At 41.0% G+C, this 24,566-nt stretch overlaps 1 protein-coding gene across 3 annotated transcripts in view; it reads right to left on the bottom strand.

Annotated features, from left to right (window-relative positions):
- The window catches only part of PSMA6 (proteasome 20S subunit alpha 6), a 32,313-nt gene extending 9,519 nt beyond the window's left edge, over positions 1-22,794 (bottom strand). Inside the window, exon 1 of one of the 3 annotated variants that reach the window (XM_047736518.1) lies at positions 22,706-22,794. In XM_047736518.1, the coding sequence (XP_047592474.1) occupies positions 22,706-22,724 (19 nt within the window). In that variant the 5' untranslated portion in view covers positions 22,725-22,794. Of the gene's footprint in view, positions 1-10,744; positions 10,914-22,705 lie in introns of those variants that run through there. The other 2 variants (XM_047736517.1, XM_047736519.1) reach the window with 2 other exon arrangements.
- Positions 22,795-24,566: the final 1,772 nt, after the last annotated feature.

Here is a 24,566-nt window from a genome sequence, read left to right as displayed (position 1 = left end):
AGTAGAGCGAAAGGACTCTAATGTAAGAGAAGTCCTCAAATTTAGCTTAGATTTAATGAGGTTATAATAGCTTATTTTTACCATCCCATTATACCACAAATAACTTCTAAAATACAATGTTTCAAAATGCTTCTCAGTTTTGTTTCTCATATGGCCAAAAAGCTTCTACTAGATCAAACCTCCACAGCTAAAAATTGTAAACTCTAAACAAAACAACTACTTGAAGGCACCAGAGAGTGGCCAAAAGGAGGCAGATTCTAGAGGGGGAGACGATGGTTGGAGAAGGAAATGGCATGAAGTAAGTTTCCTGTTTTCATGGCTTACAACAGACTGAGTGTAAGCCCTGGTTAGGGCTAAACACCCAGAGAAAATTCAGTCTCTTTGTCACGCAGATAGAGAAAACAGTTTGAGGGTAACTATAGCTGCAGGAAAATAAGGGAAAGAAAGGAAAGAGCCAGAGAGGGAGAGCCCCAACCTATGTATGTTACCCAAATCTCTGGGTGATGCCATAACCACACATGCACAAGACAGACTCCAAGCAGCTTAGCTAAGGATAAAAGAAATTGAGATTTGAGTTGCCAGCCAAATTTGCCTGCTAGAAAAAATCAATGTTCTTTGGAGGAATATAGCAGAATCCAAGCCAACAACTTCATTACATATTAAAGGACAAAATACTCTAATTAAAAGCAGAAACTGTCAGAATGGATAACAAAGCAAGACTCAAACATACTGTATCTATCACAGACACAGTTTAACAAACAGTAAGCATCAGGAAGTTGAAGGGACTATACTAATCAGACAACATACAGACATCAAAGCAATATATCAGAGATAAGGATATTTCAAAAGTAGAAAAATAAATTCATAAGGAAGCTATAACAATCACAAATGTATGTGCACCTTATAAAAGTACTTCAAAATACATAAAAGGAAAACTGGCAAAATTAAAAAGAGAAATGGCAAAACCCAGCCAGTTAAAGATTTTTTTAACACCACTACACATAGATACACTGAAGAATACACATGCACATGGTGTAATATAAATGCGCACAGTACCTTTACTAAGACAGAGCGTATATTAGAGAACATAAAAACAAGTCTCAATAAATTTTAAAGTACTGAAATAACTAAATATTTGAAAAAATTTTTTTAAGATTTTTATTTATTTATTTATTTGACAGAGAGAGATCACAAGTAGACAGAGAGGCAGGCAGAGAGAGAGAGAGAGAGAGAGGGAAGCAGGCTCCCTGCTGAGCAGAGAGCCCCATGCGGGACTCGATCCCAGGACCCTGAGATCATGACCTGAGCCGAAGGCAGCGGCTTAACCCACTGAGCCACCCAGGCTCCCTAAATATTTGAAATTTTTAAAACACTTTTCTAAGTAATCCATGGATCAAAGAAAAAATCCTAAGGGAAATTTAAAAATATTTTGAACTGACTGATAATAATATATCAAGATTTGTAGGATGCAGCTAAAAGAAGGAATTTTATGGCAATGATGGACAGACCCTAAGGTGGCCTGCTCTCTACAATCCCTGCCTCCTGGTGTTCACACCTTTGTGTAATCCCCTCTTCCTGAGTGTGGACAGGACCTGTAACTTGCTTCTGACAATGAATATGGCAAAGATGATGGGATATCATTATCCTGATTACATTATAGAAGACTGCCTTAAAAACAAAAGCAGCACATTATCTTCCGTACCATGATGTTTCTCCTACCATCATCTTTTTCTAACATATTGTTGTTTGTCTTACAAAGGTAATAAATGTCTGTCCCAAATATGAGTAAATATGCAAAAATTTTAAAATAAAAATATTTACCTAAAAGTTTTTGCTTTTGAGAAAACCCAAACTAACTCCAATTCCCTCATAAATATAAGTGAAATGTAGACAGCGCTGGATCTAAAATATTATCAGAGATAACAAGTATGGCATTTACAGATATTAAGTGAACTTACAAACTGACTTATCTGTGAAATGAGTCTAATTTCAGTCCTTAACTGTACCCTGTATGTGCCTCATTTATCAATAAAACTACATATATACAAAAAAGACTGTCTTGGGACGCCTGGGTGGCTCGGTTGATTGAGCAACTGCCTTCGGCTCAGGTCATGATCCCAGCGTCCTGGGATCGAGTCTCACAAAGGGGTCCTTGCTTGGCAGAGAGCCTGCTTCTCCCTCGGCAGGGAGCCTACTTCTCCCTATGCCTCTGCCTACCACTCTGTCTGCCTGTGCTTGCGTGCGCGTGCTCTAACAAATAAATAAATAAAATCTTAAAAAAAAAAAGACTGTCTTGATAGCAGACTAACTCTAGAGATTCCTCTTACTGGCTTGCTAAGTGGCTGGATGGCAAGGAACCATGAGTCTTCCAGGGAATAGCCAGCAAGTAGCTGGGGCCCTTGGTTTCATACTGAAAGGAAATGAATTCTGCCAAAATCCTCAGTGAGATTGAAAGCAGAGTCTTCTCCAGTTGAGCCTCCAGAAGGGAACACAACCTGGACAACACTGTTACAGCCTTAGCCTATTCTAAGCAGACTATTCCTGACCCACAGACTGTTGGAGTTAAAAAATGTATGTTATTTTTACCTGCTGTTTGTAGTAATTTTTATGCATCATAGAAAACTAATATGCTAACCTTTTTACATTAGAAAAGGTCAAAAATCAAGAAGCTAAGCCTCTAAAAAGTTTAGTGAAAGGTAAAATAAACCCAAATTTGAAAAAGGCAATAACAAAGATCAGAAATCAATGAAATAAACAAAAAGAGGAAGTCAGGAAAGTAAAAAATTGATTCTTTGAACAAAAACAACAAACTTGAGATGGGGAGATTATCCCAGTGGGCCCCAAATGCAATCATACGTATCCTTATACGAGAGATGGAGAGGGAGATTTTACATAGAGAAGGTACTGTGAAGGGGGAGCAGAAATTTGAAGATGCTGGTCTTGAAGATCAGAGTCATGCAGTCCCAATCCAAGGAAGCTAGTAGCCTCCAGAAGTAGAGAAGGCAAGGAATGTATTCTCCTAAAGTCCTGCCTAACACCTTGATTTTGGTCCAGGGAAACTGATTTTAGACTCCTGGCCCCCAGAACCACAAGAGAATATATTTCCTTTTTAGCAACCAAATGTGGTAATTTGTTACAACAGCCACAGAAAACTAATATGCACCCCTCCTCCCTGCCCCCGCCAAACTAATCAGGAAAATAAGAGAATACAAATTGCTAGTACTGGGAATAAAAAAAGGGGGCTATCATTATAGACATTATAGAGGTAAGGCAATATTAAGAATAGTCATTTACATACAGATGATTCTTTTATCTAGGTCACTATCCTTGATCTTGTCTAATTTCAGCACCACATTTCCAAATGCCTGCTGTTATTACCCAATTGCTCAGAACATGATTTTGGCCTAAGAAATAATCTATCTATGGCTGTAGAGGGATAATAGTTTGCAACCCTTACCAACTCTCCTCTTACATTATATTTTTTGTGAACAGACCTGCTCTTTCCCATACCAACATCTTTTCTTCTTTATGTGCTGCCTGAAGTGCCCTCTCACTCTTACCTCAACTTAACCAGAGCTTGCCCTTCCTCCTCAAGCCTCTTCCAGCTCCCATGGATTCTGATTATCCCAGATGAGATTCTTCAAACCCTTCTCTGAACTTCTATAGCATTTCCTATTTCCCTGAAGTGTGTATTTTGCCCTTTCACATTTAGACTGGATAGTGAAATAAAACCAAGGAACCAAGGAAATTTAAAATTACATTTGCAACCAATAAATACTAAATCAAAGGTTGGCCATAGGCCCAATTCAGCTTACTAAAGTTGGTTTAAAATGCAGGGTTTTCTAGGAAGGTTTTAAAAATCAGATTAAAAAAAATCTGGACTTAGTTTTCCTCAGGAAAAAAAATTCGGGTAACACCTGAACCTCATTCTTTTATTTTTTTTTTTTTTAAGATTTGTTTATTTTAGAGAGAGAGACAGAGCGTGCATATGCACGCAAGTGCACACAAGCTGGGAGGAAGGGGCAGAGGGAGAGGGAAGAGAAGCCGCCAACTCCCTGCTGAATATGGAGGCTATTTCAGGGCTCATCTCATGACCCTGAGATCATGAAGACCTGAGCCAAAACCAAGTCAGATGCTCCTCCGACTGAACCACCCAGGTGCCCAGACCCTCATCCTTACATAGTGAACATCACCTCGGTTTGACACATGCTTTGCAGTTTTTCACAGTTTCCACCACTCCTTGTCAGCCTCTTTCATTCACTAACAATATTTATCTAATCTGTTTAAATAATGCAAAAGATTTTTAAAAAATGCAGAAGATAAAAGTCATAACAGAGCTACCCCCATCACCACATAATAAAATTTTGTCCCACAAAATAAAAAATATTTTACATATAAAAAATACTTCTCAGTAGAGAACACAGCTGTGAATTTGCCAGGATTCAGTGAAGGAGTCCTCTACCTCCCTCTCTATATAGATTAGTGCTGTCAAATAAAATAGTCATCAGTCACATGTAGCTAATGAGCACTTGAAATGTACCTAATGCAACTGAGGAACTGAATTTTTAAAGTTCTTAGTTAAGAATTATCTTTCCTACTGTTCATCTCCCACTTCTCTGAACTTCCCTTCTCAGTCCCCTTCACCGCTTTTACCTCCTCAGCCAAGTCCTTAAATACTGGTATTCCCCAGGATTCTATCATTTCTCCCTATCCCGGGATGATTTTATCCTATATAATCATGACTGTGTCACCATTTGCTATGTACCCACAGTTGCAAATGACTACTTCTCCCACAGGCATTTCTGAAAATTACTCTTCTATAAACCTGCAACTTTAAAGTTTTTATCTCAAATAACAGTTTTACTAACCACTTGAGCTACAAACCTGGGTACCATCCTTGACTCTTTCTCTTCTCCCTCAACAGAAAAATGTTCATTCATACCTAGGATTTGCTTTAAAATACTCTTAACAGAGAGAGGGTAAACATATGGGAAAGGGAATAAAGAGAAAACAAGACTGACAAAATGTTCACAACTGATGAAGCTGGGTGATGGGTATATGAGGGTCATCAGACTATTCTACAAACTGTTGCCTGGAATTTTCCATAATCAAAATTTAAAAAATAAAACTCAGGGGCGCCTGGGTGGCTCAGTGGGTTAAGCCGCTGCCTTCGGCTCAGGTCATGATCTCAGGGTCCTGGGATCGAGCCCCGCATCGGGCTCTCTGCTCAGCAGGGAGCCTGCTTCCTCCTCTCTCTCTGCCTGCCTCTCTGCCTGCTTGTGATCTCTCTCTGTCAAATAAATAAAAAAACCTTTAAAAAAAAAAATAAAACTCAGGAGTCTCCTCCACCCTTTCTCAGTATCTTAGTTCACTCATTAGGGCTTATATGGATTATGGAACAAGTCTCTCCTAATTGGACTTCCTGTTATCAGTCCCTTTCTACTAGAATTCTACTCAACTTTCCTGCTATCCTACTTAATAATCTTGTCGTTGTTCTTCCAGCTATGTCCAAAACTTAAGTAGCAAAGTCCAAACTCTACCATGGCACCCACATCTCTTAAAAACTTGCTATAGTCTGCTCTTCCAGTCACTGTCCATGCTTTGACTAACCTGACTGACCTATGCACTGGTATCCCCTAGACCTGTCTAATCAATTCACCTTCTTTGAGGAATCTTTCTTGGCTGTGTCACTTTTTTTTGTTTTTTTTTTTTGTTTTTTTTTTTGAGTAATCTCTATACTCAACATGGGACTCAAACCGATATCCCTAAGATCAAGAGCCACATCCCCCCATGACTGAGCCAGCCAAGCACCCCATGTGTCACTTTCCACAGTAACCTTCTTGTATTATTTTAGTACTCACCATCTGTGCTGTAATTTTAATAAAATTTTATATAAATAAATCTCTATTATAACATTACCACCATAAAATATTTTTAATAATTTCCAGAAAAATGGAAGCTGCTGGAGTAAAAAATCTTGAGACAACATAATAACGAGAGTGTCTTCTAAAGAAACACTGGTAGGGTAAGAATAGGACAGTTTACAACAGAGGTGAGCATGAAGGCCAATTAAGGAAAAAAAAAAAAAACAAACAGAATAGCGTAAGGGGAGCATTTAAAAGGTGTATTTGTTTTTTAAAACCAGAATTCAAATGTGAGAAATATTAAACACTTTATTTCCATCACTAAGGACTAGGGCTTGGGGGGTTTGGGATAAAATTTCAGGAACTTACAAACTAGCAAACACTATTACATTAATCTCTGTAATCTGCTCTTGAATGTCCAAAATTATGCAAGACAATGATAACTGATAGACCATTTCCCATTTTTTAAATGGAATAAGTCATAATGAATTATACTCAATCCCAAGCCTCCAATTCCTTAAACTGTAACTTAAATACATAGTAAAATACCTATTTGTAAGTATTAGGTTGAAACATGAAACAGCCATTTTTATAGATTAAAAAAAAGCCAAACATCAGCAGTTTCAGATGGTTCAGCCCAATACTAAATCAGTAGGTTAGAATGTTCACTGCCTCCTTGACCTCAAACATAATGGTACATAAATCACTGTTTTGTATAGAGACTTTTCTCTCCCAGTAACCTCTTATTCACTTTGTTTATTTATTCACTTTGTCTCTTTCCTTATACTTTTCCCCAATACTTTCCCAACTTTTCTGGGAGTCATTTGTGTAACACTATAAAAAAACGGGGGCTCAATATAAAAGGTATTGAGACAAAATTGTTGAGGACAAGCACAATGCCAGACATCGGCTCATAGTAAGATCTGCATATCACAGCAGGGATGCACAACCCCTTACAGACACCGGCAAGGCCTCTACAGGTGATTCTGAGGTTCTGCCATTATAAGACTAAGATTTTCCCCGCCCATAATTTTGTTTGGAATGCTATACTAAGTTTTGGAAGATAAACACCCCCACCCCCACTACATAAACTTAAGCTGAAAATAAAAAGGAATTGAGAGATCTATACATTCTATGAAGTTTGGTTATTAAAAAGAACCAGGGTTGTTCTACTGGGGCCAGGCAGGTATTCTACAGAATATGTCTGTATTTAATTTCAAAGCTTCATGCTAGAAACTTTTTGTTATTAAGATTTTTGGAAGCTGTTCATTCTTAGGTCTTTCCCTAACCTTGTAACCTAAATGGAAAGTGTATCTCACTTCATAGTGCCACCTAATGTTACCCTCTCTAAAACCATCATCTAGGGGCACCTGGGTGGCTCAGTCGGTTAAGTGTCTGACTCTGGGTTTTGGCTCAGGTCATGATCTCAGGGTTGCGAGATCAAGTCCTACAACACACCCTGTGCTCAGCACAGAGTCTGCTTGAGATTCTCTATCTCTGCCCTGCCCCCTGCTCATGGGCTCTAATAAATAAAATCTTAAAAAACAAAACACCCTCACCTTTAAGCAGGTGGGTCATTAGAAATTCTGGCACTGGCATGTGGATGAGGGATGAATATGGGATTTGAACAGCAGTGTTTGATTTCATTACTTTTTTTGTGTGTAGTAATAATACATATGTATTTATGTTTATGCACTTACTTAATTTCAAGTTTAATTTCAAATCAAAGAGGGCATGAGAAGTATGGGTTCAGAAATACTTTAAAACTATTTTTTTTAAAGATTTTATTTATTTATTTGACAGAGAGAGATCACAAGTAGGCAGAGAGGCAGGCAGAGATAGAGAGGGAAGCAGGCTCCCTGCTGAGCAGAGCCCGATTCGGGGCTTGATCCCAGGACCCTAAGATCGACCTGAGCTGAAGGCAGAGGCTTTAACCCACCGAGCCACCCAGGTGCCCCTTAAAACTATTTTTTTAATAGCAAAAGATAACAAACAGTAGGTACTTCTCAGTCCATTTATTTATAAAACTCTTGATTCCATTTTTATCAGCCACTGAGCCCTTACTATGTGACAGATACTGTTCTAAGCACATCTATTAAGTCATTAAATCCTTACAGGCCTGTCAGCCCTAGTATTTTTATTTTACAAATGAAAAGTTCTCATAGTTGGTGTGGAGCAGGACTTGAACCCAGGAATCCTAGCTTCAATACCAATGCCAGATTGGTATTTCTAGATTAGAAAACTGTCCTCTCCAATCTATTTCTACTGGTCCATTTCTTTCATGTTCCTTATCAGTATGCTCCCTCAGATGCAACTAGGCAATGCTCAGGTCCACCAGACAGGCAAATTCAAGTGCCACTCCTCTCCCCTTCCCTGCCAGGCCTATCCAGCAAAGGATCAGCAAGCAGAAAAGAAAAGCCTGAAAGTAATCAGGTTTATTTTGTCCCACCTGGGCCTTAGTTTCCCAACTGATAACCTTGGGTAATTTCTGAAGTTAGATTTTAAAGCTAGGTGCTCTATGTATAGCTCTACAGTTTTTTCTACACACATACACAGACACCTCTTGAATACACCAATTAAAAGAAATTTTTCCATAGGTTAAAGAGTATAAATGACAATGAAAAATCTTTCTGTTACTCCCTGGGAGCAAACACTGTTTGTTTATAATTATGGTTAGCACTGTAACTTTAAATTTATACTTTTTTGATTTATCAATGTTAGATTACATTTATCTTTTGAGTACCAACTATGGAAGATGAGGGGCATACACTCACCCTCCTATTAATCTTTCCTTCCCTGTTATCTCCTCATTTTTGTTATATTATTTTCCCATTATTAAGTTAACAATTTGCACTCATACTTCCTATATGCTTTGTCTTTGGTGGATTCTAAAGTTTATAAACTCATAAACAGCATTTACAGTGTTATCAACGTGTACAAATGTTTCACTAGAGAACCAAGCATGGATGGACCATAAAAAAGAAAATACTCCATGTCTACAAAGCTACCAATCTAATAGAGCAGGAAAAAATAAAAGGCGCCAAAAAATCAAACAGGCATCTAATAACATTTACCGATCACTCAGTACTGTACTAAGCACTCTACATTATCGTCGTATTTAATCCACAAAACCACCACATAAAAAGGAATTATTAACCCAACTTTGTAAAGAGAAACTAAGGCTAATGTTATCACTTGCCCAAGTTGGCTAGTATGGAGCATGCAGGGATCTGAATCCAGCTCTGGCTCCTGGGCCTGAACGCTTCACCACTATACTGCTTGTTCATACTAACTATTCTTTCACTTTCCTTTTCCTAGCAATGTCTAATTAGTGCCCTGATAGCAGAGACAATGTGTTATTCAACAAGGCAGAACTGAAAAGTCATCCTGTCTATATATTAACCTTGTTTGGACCACACGTTTTATTCTAAAATTTAAAAAAATTATTTAACTGACACTATATCCAGTCTTTCTACTCACCAAAATCTGGGAAACATTAAAGACTGCTTTATGGCTGGATTTCACAATATGGTATAGAAAAGCAAAATGCAGGTCTGACTTTTCCTGTTCATACATTAAAAACCACAATACAGAACATTCAAAGCAGTGACCCAACATAGAAAAATTCTTTAAAACTCGGGAAAGAAACTAAAAATGAAACTTTCTTGAGGATACAGTTAGCATCTCTCTTGTTTGATCCTATTTTTCAATTGGGGATGAGTTAAAAGGGTTACTGAATTACCCTTGTTTTTTGCTACATTATATACTGTATGTAGCCATATACCGGGTAAGCTCCATTCTAAGTTATCTTTAACTCTATTTCTAAAGTTTACAGGTAAAGAGAACCTCACTTATATCCCAACTCTCTCCTTATGATTTCCAAGCACAAATGAAATTACTGTCCTCCCCAAAGCAGTGAGGTGCTAAACTCACTCAAAAATCAAAGAATCATGGGGCTAGATATACATCAGATTCTCCAGATGCTACATTCTCTATGGCAAGAGGTTAAAGATCGGGGTTATAATTATAATCTAAACCCTGATACCACTTCGATCCAACACACTACACTGTTACACTGAATGAATGATAGCTACTTTAGAGTTTATTTCCACTAAAGCTGTTCTGCAGGAAACAGCTAGTTCACCGTACCTCACCTACAATTCAGAACCAGCTTTAAATTGCTTAGAAACATTCAGATGTGGGTTAAAAGGAGATGCTGGTTTCTCTAGAATTGACAGTCATTCCTTCTGCCAGTTTTCCAAAGATGTCCTGAACCCTGTAGACACTTGTAATCTGACACATTTTTCTTTTTATTCGTTTGTTTACGTATCTGTCACTCCCTTTCAGCTGTGCGCTTCAGTACAGGAGAGTGTGTGACATCTCTGCATCCCCTAGCACCAGCACAGCGTCTGGCACATAAAAGGTTCTAAATGCCAATGCACAGTTAACTAGGATAAGGAAGTGCATGTTGCAAACAAAGGAAAACGGAGATGAGCGTTTCAATGGCAAGGTTAAGGAGCCAATTATCCTTGAGAGAAGTATGGACGTTGGGCCCACCCAGGCCAAACTGTAACAAGTGAAGAGGCGTCAGGAAGCCAGAGTCAGCAACTGTAGTCCTACCTTCCTTAACTCTTTATTGTGTCCAGGAGGTGCGGCCGCTCACCCTGAAGAGGCGAGGCCTTCAGCCATCGGGACCCGGATCCCTCCTCCAGACAGCGGTGGGAACACCACGGGATTGGACCCAGCCTCGGCCTTTCTCCCGTCCCAGCTCTGGCCATGCCTCAGCCCGCGCGGACTACACTCCGGCCGCGTCTGCCTGCTCCAGGCCATACAATGACAGAGCAATTCGAGTGGACCAAAGGCAGACTCGGTTCACTCACCTACTTGGTAGAGCCGGCCCTCGGGTGAAAAGATGGTAATGTGGCGGTCAAAACCAGCGCTGGAACCACGGGACATGTTGGCGCACCCACCACTTCAAGCACTGTCTCTGAGCCCCGTAGCTCCCGCACCAGGCGTACAAATCCCCCGGAAGTTGCAACGACTGCTTCCGGGGCACCGGCTGGCTACATCCGCTCTTGAGCGCCGAACTCACGACTCTAGCGTCGGTTCAAGCGCGGAGAGAGCTCCGAGGCCCCACCCCTCATTGGGGGTGGGAAGAGCAGGGGCGGCCTTCGGTGTGCGCCTGCGCCAGTCCCACGGCTGGGCGTGCTGCACATACCAGGAGGACCTTCGGTAGTGGCGGTTTGGAGCTTTAATCTGGAAAGTGAATTGGCCGTAGCAAGGACGAAAAAGCTTTCTGAGGGCCTAGAGTAGTGATCCGTGTACCGGTGGGACTTAAATGGATGGTGTATTTAAGTTCGTTGTTAGTTTTGAAACGTGTATATCCAGCCTCTGTCTGGATTGCTGACGTTGTTCCTAATTTGTACCCACCCACTTTCCTTCCTACTACAGGGAAAAATGGGTTGCAGCCGCTGCGACAGTAACCGTTTACTTTAGGTACAGAAGGGAGCGGGTTCTGGAAAGAGCAGAATTTTCTGGCCAGGCAAGGTCCTTTTGACCAGCAACCGTAAATTTGGGTTAGAGGCGGACCAGGAAATACAGGAGTAATGGAGGAATGAGGTTAAGTTGCCTTGACTGAAACTGAAGAACAGAAAGGACAGGGCGTATAGCAGGCTGTTGTTGAATAAACTGATGTAATTCCAAGCGAACTGGGTAACTCTGGGAGAACAGCAGAAGGCCTTAAAACAGCAGGTGGCCTTGTAAAATTGTGCCTATTTTGACTTCTTCCGCAAGCACACCCCTATTTAACCAATATAAAATACAAAACATGACGTTAGGCTAGTATTGTTCCGCCCCCCCCCCCCCGCCCCCAAATAATTTGTGCACTAGAAAGTCAGGTTATGCCAAGGTTTCTGGCACTTTAAGTGCCTGCTGTAAGTAATACTAAAGTAGGGACTCCTACCTCCTTAATGTATTTCCCCCTAAACTCACTTTGCATTTAAAGGAAAAAATGTATTAGAACCTCTCAAGGAGATTCTTAAGGAAGCTTCAATTCTCAAGAATGTTCTTTAAAGATAAACTTCTATTTTATTAGCCTGAAAAAAATCCAAAACTGAAACATGATTAAGAAAATACTAAATGCAAACAGCATCTCTGGCACACAGGGTACTTTCCAGCTCTGGCTGATTTCCAAGTGCCCTGATAAAAGCTGTCCCTTGCTTCTGGTTCAGGTCCCCACTCTCAGGACCAACTCCTCCTGACCTTTTCAATGCTTTTTTTCCCTTCACACTCTGAGCAATCTTAGTGTACTATAATTCCCAAACTGCCTGAATAGTCGTAAAGAGTTCTCTGTACAGCTGCTAAGGAGGGTGAACTCAAGTCCCACAGGTGCCCTCTATGTTGATGTCTCCCAAACCTAGGTCTCTAGTTGAACCCTTCTCTGGAGTGCAGTTTCTCTCCATCTCTCTTTTTAAGATTTATTTATTGGAGAGAGAATGTGGGAGGAGGGGCAGGGGGAGAGTGGGAATCCCAAGCAGACACCCTACTGAAGGAGGAGGGGGACTCAGGGCTCCATCCCAGAACCTCAGAAACCTTAGCCAAAATCAAAAGTTGGATGTTCAATCAACCGAGACACCTAGGCGTCCCATGGAGCAGTCTTACCTAATTACCTGTGAGGTGTTTTTTTACACTGAGACACGTAGGACCTTAAAACCCAGTGTGTTTAAAACAGAGCTCATCATCTCATCTCTTCCCCCACCAAAACAGTTCCTGCCCCATGTATCACACTTTACAAGTCCTCAGAGCCAAAACCTTGATGCAGTCTTCAATTCCCCAAAACTAGTTACTCTGTCCTTATATAATCATGATCATTCTTTATTCTGCCCTTTTTTCTGTTCTGTAATTCATAATTTTGTTCACTATTAATCCCACCCTCCCACCTCCACTAAGCTCCATAAGGGCAAAAATCTTTGTGTTGTTCACTAGTATAGCTCCGGCAACTTGAAAAATGCTGAGCATAAATATTAGTCAAATGAATGAATTCCTTACAGCATAAGGATTAGAAGTACATTTCTATTTAAACCTGAACTTAAATGCCATTTGTGACAGTTACTAGATATGTGACCTAATGTAAAATCCCCAGGTCTGGATTCCCTTATCTATTAAATTTGGATAAGATTCACTTTATGGAGGCTGCTGTGAGGATTAAATGAGGGAAGGCAAGTGAAGTACTAACAAAGTACCTAGCGTATAACAAGCACTCATGAAACAGTTGCCATTACTGTTGCTTTTCTGTCTGGTCAGTTACCAAATCCTATTGATTATTCCTATGGGATAGGATAGATCTGCTTTTCATTCCCACTGCCACTGTCTGAATTTAGACCCTTTTCAGAGTTTGCCTGTTCTGGCACATACAGTCTCTTCTTGTTGATCCACATTCTTGAAATCATTTTTTTCTGGAGCAAACTCTAAGCTCTCATTGAATTGGTTCCCTGCCTAGATTGATTGATTGATTGATTTCTTTTTTTTTAAGATTTTACTTATTTATTTATTTGACAGGCAGAGATCACAAGTAGGCAGAGAAGCAGGCAGAGAGAGAGAGAGAGAGGTGGAAGCAGGCTCCCTGCTGAGCAGGGCTCGATCCCAGGACCCTGGGATCATGTCCTGAGCCAAACCTGCCTACATTTCTTTGCACTACTGAATAAAATAGTCTTTTGCTTAGAGTTTAGAGTTTTCTACCAGTTGACCTATACCTGTGTTTTCAGCCTTCTGTTTCTACTTCATCAGCCTATTTCTATCGCAGGGATACACACCACAGCACTGCCCTGAGCACCACTGCCTAAACACTCCTCCAGCTCTCCTAGTTACCCTATACTATTCCTCCTGCAAGGACCACTCATTGCCACCTCCTCTTTGAAGAAGTTCAAATCCACCAATCTATCTCTTCCCCCCATATGTCCAGTGCATGTCATTAATTTGAATCTTTTATTAGCCTGAACCAAATGCAATGGCCATTTTTTTTTTTGTAGGTCAAAATGGTCAAATATTGGTAATTATATGATATAACTTAAAGAGTTGTGTGTGTAGACTTCACCAAAGATTGGCAGAAGAGAGACTGTATGCTTTTCATCTCTGTGTCTTCTGACACCTCTGAAAAGGGGCTTGGCTCATTCAAGTTCAATAAATTACTCTTAAATTGAACTGCAAACAGTAGAAAGAAAGGGACTGAGAAATGTTTTCATAGCTGCAATCCTTTCCTTCCCACGTAGACATGACTGCTATATGGTGTCTCTGAGTATTCCCTGCCATGCAGTGATGGGATATTTAAAATCATACAGACTGTAAGCCATGAGAATTTCACAGGTTCAAAGACATCCTAATCCCTTCTTGAGATTGCATTTAAGCTGGGCCCTGAAAGAGGCATTGGATTTTGAATGGTATATACATTTTAACACTCCTAAGGATATTTCCTGGAGGAAACCTCGTTTTCCACACAAACACAAACACAAACTGAAAGCTACAATGAAAACATCCTTGAGGGCAGTGGTCACATCTGTGTTGCTCCCAGTGTATCCTCAATGCCAAACCATGTCTAGCATGCAGCAAGCATTGAGAGAATTCTGTGAATATGCATGCTCACTATTTGTGTTTTCTGTTATGTTTAATTATCTTTCTTTGAAGAGATTTGTGGATGAATGAGAAACCCAAATTCTAAAACCCTAAAACGTCAGTGATTTTATGTTAGAATTTGAGATTTTTCCACTGAGGCAAATGAATTCCTCTGGGAAATCTTTCAGAAAGACAAACCCCTTTGCTGATTCCACTGCTGAGGGAAATCCCCTGGAAGCAGACTAAGTGTGTGCCACTGGGTACCAAGCAGCAGCTAACCTACTCAACCCAGGTGGACTTCCCCCGGGGTGGAGACACTTTCACCAAGGTCGTCAGTGCCCTTGCAGCTTTAATACAGGCCTATGGGGGCAGACTTGCTGTGTCTGTGTGGAAAGTTTGATCTTCCTCTCTGTGGGGCCACCAAGTTAGACTTTTTGAAATGACTTTCTGGTTTTTTGAAAAATTTTAGAGATGACTTAACATCTTGTGAGCCTTGGAAAATCTCCTGGGGGCCCTCCATTTGGCAAGGCCCACAATCTCCCCTGGGGGTGGAGGTAGGTGGAAGGTTGGGGTTACCCACAAGGCAAAGGTAAAAAGTGGCAGCGTATATTCCCAGTGACTGACTGCAGACATGCTGAATCACATGGTGTTTAAAGACAAGAATTTAGTCCTGAGCTTAAGTTGCTCTGCTAGCAGTTCAGTGAGCCAGGGAATGTAAGAATGAAGCTGATCTCTGTTCCCATGCGATATTAGGATGCTGAAACACAATGCCCTGTGAGTTGGCCATAAGCACTGGTAATGGGGTACTTCAGGAGAGTTAGGGTTTCTTGAGGTTAAGGGGCCCCAAAGATTGATAGCAAGCAGGACAGAGGTAGAGATGTAGCAGCTTGGGTGACCAGCAGGAGGAAAGTAGACCTCTGCCCAGCTCTCTGGCCACACTTTGCAATCCGGTGCTCCCCAGGGGGCCGAGGGCAAGAACTTGGCTGTAATCGTAGCTTTACCTATTTGTATCTCACAGCAGTCTCAGTCCTGTGGTTCTTCCTGCCCCCTGCCAGCCCCCCTCCCCTGGTAGCTATGGTGGGCTGCCTGAGAGCTGTCATTCTGGCTGAGTGTCCGAGGAGGAGAAAAATGATTTCTTTATACTTCAGTTCTATAATTTATGGGCAAAAGAGGACAAATGAAGCACCAAACACGGGGTATAGTGTGCTTCTGCGACTTACATGAGGCACTTTTGAAAGCCCTTCAAATCCTTTACCTGACCAGATGCCAATAAAGCAACACTCCCCTGCCCCCTTGTGCATAACATCTAGTGTGGTGCTCTCATCCTCAGTACCAATGGTGGGTACAGTACGATTTCTGTCAACATAGCAGTCCCACAGCTGTCATTTCCCTCCTTCTCTAGCCTTCCTTACCAGTCAATATCATTCTGTGCCTGGATTCTCTTAGTCATCACCAATAGTGAGAATGCTGTCCTTCGATTTGAAAGGGAATTAACTTGCATCAGCCTAATCTAAAGGACATTTAATTAAAACTACCCAGGAACGTGCCACTTCAATAGAGCAAAAAAAATTTTTTTTTAGAGCCAAAATCTTTAGTTTTCAGTTCACTCTTGATTTTTAGCTATAAAAACCTCAGTAATATCCTCTTAGAACTTTTGATATTTCTCTTATTTTCCCAGACTCCCCTCAAATGAAGATCAAATGCTCGACTGATCTTGTTTCTGGAAGCCAAAGATTTTGAAAAACACTAAGCATTCTCATGGGTCTCCCCAGAATACTGGAAGAAGCAATGGAAGACCCCAGCCAGCTTGGGCTTAACCGTTGGTGGTTTTTAACATACAACTTCCCCTTAGGCATGTTAACACAGGAAGCCCTTCATAGCTTGAGAAAACAGAAAATGTTCCAGTGAAAGATCAGAAGGGGAAGAGAGGGGTGGGAGTCTTGAACATGGTCAGACTCTGCTATGAGTGTCAGAAGCACTGAATTACAATCTGAGCCTGGCCACAGACTACCTGATGACTATGACCTCGGTTTCTTCTCTCAAACAGGTAAGCATGCTGTACCCACCTTAAAGGCATAGAGAAAACAAAAATTAACCACTGCAGTGAAAATAAGCCACCTAACAGATCTGAACTCAACTTAGAGCTCTGTTTATGAAGGGATGGGAGGGCACTGGTGAATAAGGACTGGACTTTTGGCTGTTGTTGATGTCTCCCTAGTACAGCAGGAAACCAAGGACTGCACCAGCCTGCACTGCACTCTGCTATTGTTCAGAAGTGAAAGTCTATTTTTCTTAGCTTGGAAAGCAGCCCTTTCTTTCCCACCCTGTCCCACACACATGCAGCCTCACCCATGGCTGCGGGCGGGGATGGGAACCGTAAGCATCAATCAGTTCTTTGGTAAGATTTTCATGGCTATCATCTTGGGGTCTTTATGAATGTTATTTAACTTTATTTACTCTACTCACCACCTTCACCATTACTCTCATTCCAGCCCCCTGGTCAGGTGAGGAAAGGGAGGTACAGAAGTTGGCCAGGCACCAAGAGAGTGAGTTAGGAACAGAGAGGAAATAAGACTCAATAGCCTTCCCTTTAGACTAGAGACACTTCCTCTTCCTTGAGGTTTCCTAATTGGCTTCCTCTAATTCCTGTTCTCTTACCACAAAATTAAGTCATCTCTGATACTCAGAAAGAGCCAGGCTCTCTTGGGGTAATGGGGGAGAGAAACAAATGAATGAGATTTCTGATGTTATAAATAATATTTTCAGTCAGTAATTTAGGAACTAGTTCTTGAGAAGATAATTATTGATGGGAAAGCAAGAGAGTGCTCCAATCTTATTTTCTCCTTGCTTTGAAATGACATGATGGACCTTAGCTGAGGTCCCCAAACTTCTCCCAGAGTACATTTCATCCACAGGGGTGAAACAAAGACAACTTTCAAAAGTCAACCAGACAACATTTCCAAGATAAAAAATTCTGGAATGACGTCTTATAGCAAATTTCATTTCAGTTATCCCTGTGCCATATACATAGTTGAAGCCTAATAAATATTCGCTCATTTAAGACATTGGGGGGTTTAAATGGTAATAATCAGAGAGAGTGGCATTGAGAAATTCTCATTATTTCCTGAGGATCAGCCAAAGCATCACACACCAGAGACTGTTCTTGAGTCAGTCAGCTCACACACAAATTACTGTGGAGCAAGAGGGGAATTCACTCAAAGGGGAAGTGGGAACTGGAGGTGAAAATCAGGAAGACATTTTCAGACAACTTCCCCAAAGTCATTCAACAAACATGTACTGAACCCCTTCTATGGGTAAAAAGCTGGGCTGGCTGCTCTGGGACACGCAGAGATGAACCAGCTGGGGGCTGCATCAGTGGGGAAGATGAAACATGAATGAAAGCAACACTAGCAGGAGGCAGTTCATGATACATGAGGTCAAGTCCAACAGAGCACTGTAAACAGGAAATCACCTTGGGCCATAGGGAATGTAAGCTGCCTGGTGGAAGAAGTCTGAGCTCAGCTTAGGACAACAAGAACTCTAGCAGGGGTGTTAGTTGTTGGGGCAGTGGGAGTGGCAAGAAAAGAAAAGCAGCAGAAGAAAAAAGAGCCCGTGTTTAGGACCCAGCAATGGCCTAGCTTGACTTGGACTCACAAATGTTCTAGATTAGGATACAAATGCAGGGAGGAGGCCTTGATTGCCTAAGCTAAGGAACTTAGAGGCTCTGGTTGGAAGGCAATAGGGAAACATCTAATGCTTTTGAGTTAGGGAAGCAGCAAGATTAGAATTGTGCTCTGGGACTATAAACCTGGTGGCAGTGTATATGATGAACTGTACATGGGGATATCAATCAGGAGGCTATTGCTAATAGTCCAAGTGGAAGTTTCTGAAGTCCTGAACTGGGGTAGTCATCATGAGAACGGAAGGGAAAGAATATTTGCAAGGGATTTTTTAATTACTCTCCACCCATTGTGAAAAGTAATATACTATTCAAAGCAGTGCTATTTGTAATAGGCAAAAACTAGGAGCTACTTAAATGCCCATCAACAGCACTATAATTTGTGGTGCATTCACAGTACAGAACACTGTATAATAACAAAAATGAAATGAAATACAATTACATGCAACACTGTGGATGGACCTCACCTACGACTGAAAGGAAGAAGCCAGCCACAGATGAGCACATCCTGAATGATTCCATTTATATAAAGTACAAAATCAGGCAAAACGAATCTCTACTGTTAGAGGATTAGATAGTGGTTACCTTTGTGGGGGCAAGAAATGATGGAAACAGGCATCTAGGTTCTAGTAACAGGCATGATGAACAGACTGTGATAAAACTACAGTGTGATTCTTCCTCTCACACTCTTCTTGCCTCTACTTGAAAACTGGCAGGTCCCATTAGTTCTCTGTTCCTTCGATAATATGCGGTGCTATGGTCACTTTAAGTAACAAATGCAGTCTCAATCCAGAAATGAGAATATCCAGTTCCAAAACCACAAAAATTCCAAACAGCACTACATCATTTCTAATCTATCATCTTAAGTTGATTTCAGATTAAAGCCTCCAGTGGAAAGCATGGTTGGCTTTTCCTCCGTAATCACTCTTGGCTCAAAATCGTCCCTAGCCAAGGTGGAGGGTGGGCAATCTAGGATGGGGAGGGTAGGTAAGAATGGGTGGCTTAATACTTTCTAGGCCTAGCAGATGTTTAAAGCTTGTGTTTCTAGTGAGCCTGGCAGAGAAGATGCTCTTCTCTGGGCCATCTTCTAGGCCCTTCAGTGGTTCTCTGCTGGGCCCATACATATTTATATGTAGGTGGCCACTTGCAGCTCCTTCTTCAACCCTCTGAGCACCCAGAAGTTCCCTTCCAGCCCAAGACAACCCTAATTCCCTCCTACATCTGGCTCCCATCAGACCTCTCAAGGCAGAGTCCTCTCTGGTTCTCTTTCTGATGACCCTTGTCAACCCTTCTGTCATCTTCAATATTTGCAGGCAGACTCAGGCCCCATCCACAGAAGCTTCAGCGTTCTCAGACACCAGCACTCTGGGTCACCCATACTTGAGGAGAATCTCCAAGTCGTCCTACTGAGGCATCTTTCTTGGAGTCCTGGGGTCAGAGGACACCCAAGGAACTCAGAGACTGGCAATGACTCTCTCCAAAGAAACCTCTTTATCTTTTTCCTTCCTCTGACTCCTTTACATCTTTGGCCTGGCTAAAGATGTATTTATTTATTCTTTATGTAAAACCTGCCTGTGGGGTATATGCCTCACACTCACCTGGGAATCTTAGTATCTACCATATTTGTGCCTCAGTGGAGTATGGCACATATGTTGTAACACTTCCAGACTGTGCGGACAATGAAAAGAAGAAAGTAAACATCATCCACAATTCTAACACCCAGAGATACCTATTAACATTTTGGAATCAACAAGATGTTATTTCTTTAAGATACTTTTCTCCAGGTGTTTCTTTCCTCCCATAGGTCGGTCCTTCCTTCCTGCCTGCCTTCCTCCCTCCCTCCCTTTCCCTATTTAAAAAATGGGATCATATTAGACATGCCATTTTGTAGATATTCTTTGATTTAATCCATGCCAACACACAAAGAATCATTTTAACTACTGTAACATTTAAAATTATACCTACTTCTTCATTCCCTTGTTTTGTACATTTAGTTATTTACAGTGTTATTATCAATAACACTATTATGAATATCTTCATGTACAAAGCTTTTTTAAAAAAAGAACTTCTTTTGGAAATGTAGTCAAGAGTTGACAGCCCACAACAGACACTTTGAAGGTAAATATCAACACAGTTTGCTAACTGAATAAATATGCAAGTAAGGAGAAAGAATAAGAAAAAATAACAAAGTAAGGCAGGAAGTCTCTCTGTTGAGCTGAAGATGAGTGGTTTCCCAAGTGGCTGAGTTTGAGTGTCTGCAGGCCACCCAGGTAGGAATGCCTAACTGGAAAGAAACCAGGGGGGTAGAGATGGTGCCTTCCCTTGAGACACCTGTCTACTAAACTAACCCCAGCAAGGCATGGTTTTATTGGGCCACAAGCCTAAAGGTATTTGCAGTTAGATGGGAAAAGAGCCAGTGGAAAGGGATTGACTGAAGAGAACAAGGTCTCAAGTCACTAAGAAGGGACAGAATGGAGGCAAGTAGAAAAGGTAACCTAGAGAAGAAAAGGGAGAAAAGGTCAGGATGGGAAAGTTATTGGAAAGGGCAAAAATTGCTGAAGAGACTCATGATAGGTGGCTTGCAGATCTTACCTAGTTAAGTCATTGCTGACAGTGAGAATGGTGAGATGATGATGCGGACTTAAACTCACAAGTGTTGTTGCATTATTATTTTAATGTAAGCGAGCTCATTTGCTGCTACTCAAAATACTATTCAAGACATGGTCTGCAGCATTGCATCCCTAGGTACACCAGACCCAAATCAGAATCTGCATTTTCAACAAGATCCCAGATGATTCTATGCCCATTAAAGATTGAGAAGTACTGCTATAGTCCATCTTCCCCCCTGAACAGAAAAGGAAATGGAAGTTCCAAGAGATAAACTATTTTTCAAGTTAAGATTGCAAAAGCTAAGAGAGCTCCTTCAGGAAATGAATGGGAATTCAATGAAAGATGAAAACCAGAATCTTCAAATGGGAGTGAAGTTCCAGCTGTATAATTACATGACTTTCCTAGCAATACTGGTGTGTGGGAATGAAGTGGAATGGTTTGGGGCTATCCAAAATGATGTTTCTCAAACGCAGTGCAGGAGGTGAAAGGAATGAAAGAATCCATGGTGTTACTGAAACCATCTCTAAGATAAATGCTTTAAGAGTGGGATGGGGGTGGGCAGTGCCTGAGTGGCTCAGTCCGTGAAGCATCTGACTCTTGATTTCAGCTCAGCCCATGATCTCAGGGTTGTGAGATTGAGTCCCTCATCGGGCTCCATGCTCGGTGCAGAGTCTGCTTGAGGTCTTCTCCCTCTGCCCCTCCCCCTGCTTTCTCTCTCTCTCTAAAATAAGTAAATAATAATAAAAAAAAAATCTTAAAAAAAAAAAAAGAGAGCGAGGGTGGGATGGGGAAGAAGGCAAGCAAACCCAGATGGGGAATGACAATTGAGGCCTTTAAAATAGGAAGGGATGGACCTCAGAACATACCAATGAGCTGGTTGTTGGGATGAAGGAGTGGGGTGGGTAACAAGTTGTGGTCCAAATGAAGAACTTGAAAGTTTGAAATTCTGAAGCTGGAACACTTTTAAGTAATTTAAAAGGCTCAAGTTGGCCATCTCACAGGGGGCCAAAATGACCTAAAGGTTAAGAAATGAGACCAAAACATGGGTGGTGTTGGAATATCTGGGCATAATGGCAGTGGGTGGGAATAAAAAAATCTACTGACACTTACAAAGCACAAACTGTTTGACTCTGATTTCCTCACATAAATTTCCCTTGGTGTGTCAGTACAAAAAGAGCCATGTGATTTGCTTTAAAAGATAAAAATCTCTGTGTAAAGCAGTGATCCTTCATGAGACTCTCTTCAAAAACTTGGTATGACTCGAGTTTATTTCTTCAGTACTTAGACATTAGAGGGCCTAACTTGGAAAAGATCTATTTCTTCAAAGATCTGACCATGCCTGCGAGAACCAAACTAAATGCCAAAGGACATGACCCTTCATTTGAGCCAATAGATATTATCAGAGTCACAGCTTCCTGGAACCCGAATTTCCTCCTGAACACAAGGAAGCCTTGAGGATTTTGAGTATACACCTCTGCAAGTAGTACTTTATGGTAGACAACAAGGCCCTAGCTTAATTCGGCCACCCCTCTTTAGGAATTCACATTATTATGATTAGACTTCATGAGGAAGAAGTGGTAGAAGACTATACAAACAAAGAAGTTTTCATTTTCTCTCAGGTGAAAAAAAAGTTACAAGAGTTTATAGAGAATGATCCTTTAAAAATTATATATATGTAATAGGCATATATATGTGTGTGTGTGTGTGTGTGTGTGTGTGTGTGTAAAAACTTAGTAGCAATAGATAGCTCAGCTTTGGAGCAGAGAATAGAAAAAAAATGCAGCTTTGGCTTCTAAGACAAGGTCACTAAAAAAAGGAGGAAACTATAAGAATATTTTATTTTTAAAGACTTAGTGATAGGGGCGTCTGGCTGGCTCTGTTGGTAGAGCACGTGTCTTGATCTCGGGGTTAAAAAAAAACAACTTAGTAATATAGTACATCTTACCTTTGGGAAGACCCGCCATAACCACTTTCAAAGGAACCTATTTCATGGAGGTGTGGAGGCCCATTCTCTTCTCCCAGGCTGGGACACTGCCCTGCCTGAGACAGCCAAATGAACAGCAGAATTGTCAGGGAATTCCATTGGCATTTGTTAGGGCACTGGCATTCTCTGTTCTAATGTAGTCATAGAAAGCAAAAGAAATCTGTTTTAATAATTGATTTTAAGTATTTTGATGTGAACTAAACTTGATACCAAGTAATGTTCTGGTCCAGCTGAGAGTGAAAGGACAATGTGACCTGGTCTCTTTAAAAATGAATTTCTGTCTCTACCATTAGAAATGACAGTCTCTAGCAGTGATTTCTCAAGTATTTGGTCTTGTGGGCTGGATTTTAATTAACACCAAAGAGAAGATGGGTAATTATTTTTATTTATTTATTTATTTATTTATTTATTTTACAGATTTTATTTGACAGAGAAAGAGAGAGAGCGAGCACAAGTAGGCAGAGCGGCAGGCAGAGGGAGAGGGTGAAGCAGGTTCCCCACCAAGCAGGGAGCCCGATACAGAGGCTCAATCCCAGGACTGACCTGAGCTGAAGGCAGATGCTTAACCAACTGAGCCACCCAGGCGCCCAAGGGATAATTATTTTAATGTGGTTGAAATTTATGTCACATTTCTTGTCAGAAACTACCAAAAACCCTTCATATGACAGCTGCTATTTACAACACATCATGGTTACCTTAATAACTTAATCCGTTTGATAAGAATGTACTGTGAGCAATCTATTGGCAACACAAACTATTTTTAGCTCCCATCAGTGACTAGATAATTGTCTTCCTGTTTATTTTAATTCCCAGTTGAATGCAAGTGGTGTATGTGGGGTATGTGGAAGCACTGAGTGGAATACTGCCAACAAAAAACAAACCTCAGAACAGAGAGCTTTAGGGAATTTTGAAACACCATGAAATAGACATGCTAAGAGAAAATTAAAGATTATTTCTCAAGATTTATGGCACTTACTCATTGGTATTCTCTTATTTTTTTTTAAGCGTGGGACATAGAATTTTATTTTATTTTTTGTTTTAATTATTTTATTAACATATAATGTATTATTAGCCCCAGGGGTACAGGTCTGTAAATCGTCAGGTTTATACATTTCACAGCACTCACCACAGCACATACTCTTCCCAATGTCCATAACCCAACCCCCCCCTCCTGATCCCCCTCCCCCCACCAACCCTCTGTTTGTTTTGTGAGATTAAGAGTCTCTTATGGTTTGTCTCCCTACAGATCCCATCTTGTTTCATTTTTTCCTTCCCTACCCCCAAATCCCCCGCCCTGCCTCTGAAATTCCTCATATCAGGGAGATCATATGATACTTGTCTTTCTCTGATTGACTTATTTCACTCAGCATAATACCCTCTAGTTCCATCTACGTCATTGCAAATGGCAAGATTTCATTTTTGATGGCTGCGTAGTATTCCATTATATATATATACCACATCTTCTTAATCCATTCATCTGTTGATGGACATCTAGGTTCTTTCCATAGTTTGGCTATTGTGGATATTGCTGCTATAAACATTTGGGTGCATGTGCCCCTTCAGATCCCTACATTTGTATCTTTAGGGTAAATACCCAGTAGTGCAATTACTGGGTCGTAGGGTAGCTCTATTTTCAACTTTTTGAGGAACCTCCAGGCTGCCTTCCAGAGTGGCTGTACCAGCTTTCTCTTGTATTTTTTCATCTCACTGTTTTCTATGGCTTTCTCTAGGCAGATCTCTAAATGGAAGTCCCTTTGCTTATACTGAGAGTTTGATCTGCTTATGTCCCAGCCTCAAAGAATACCTAAATCTAAATATCACC

Source organism: Lutra lutra, chromosome 7 (genome assembly GCF_902655055.1).
Source record: "Lutra lutra chromosome 7, mLutLut1.2, whole genome shotgun sequence".
NCBI classification, from domain to species: domain Eukaryota; kingdom Metazoa; phylum Chordata; class Mammalia; order Carnivora; family Mustelidae; genus Lutra; species Lutra lutra.
This window is presented reverse-complemented; position numbering and strand designations above follow the sequence as displayed.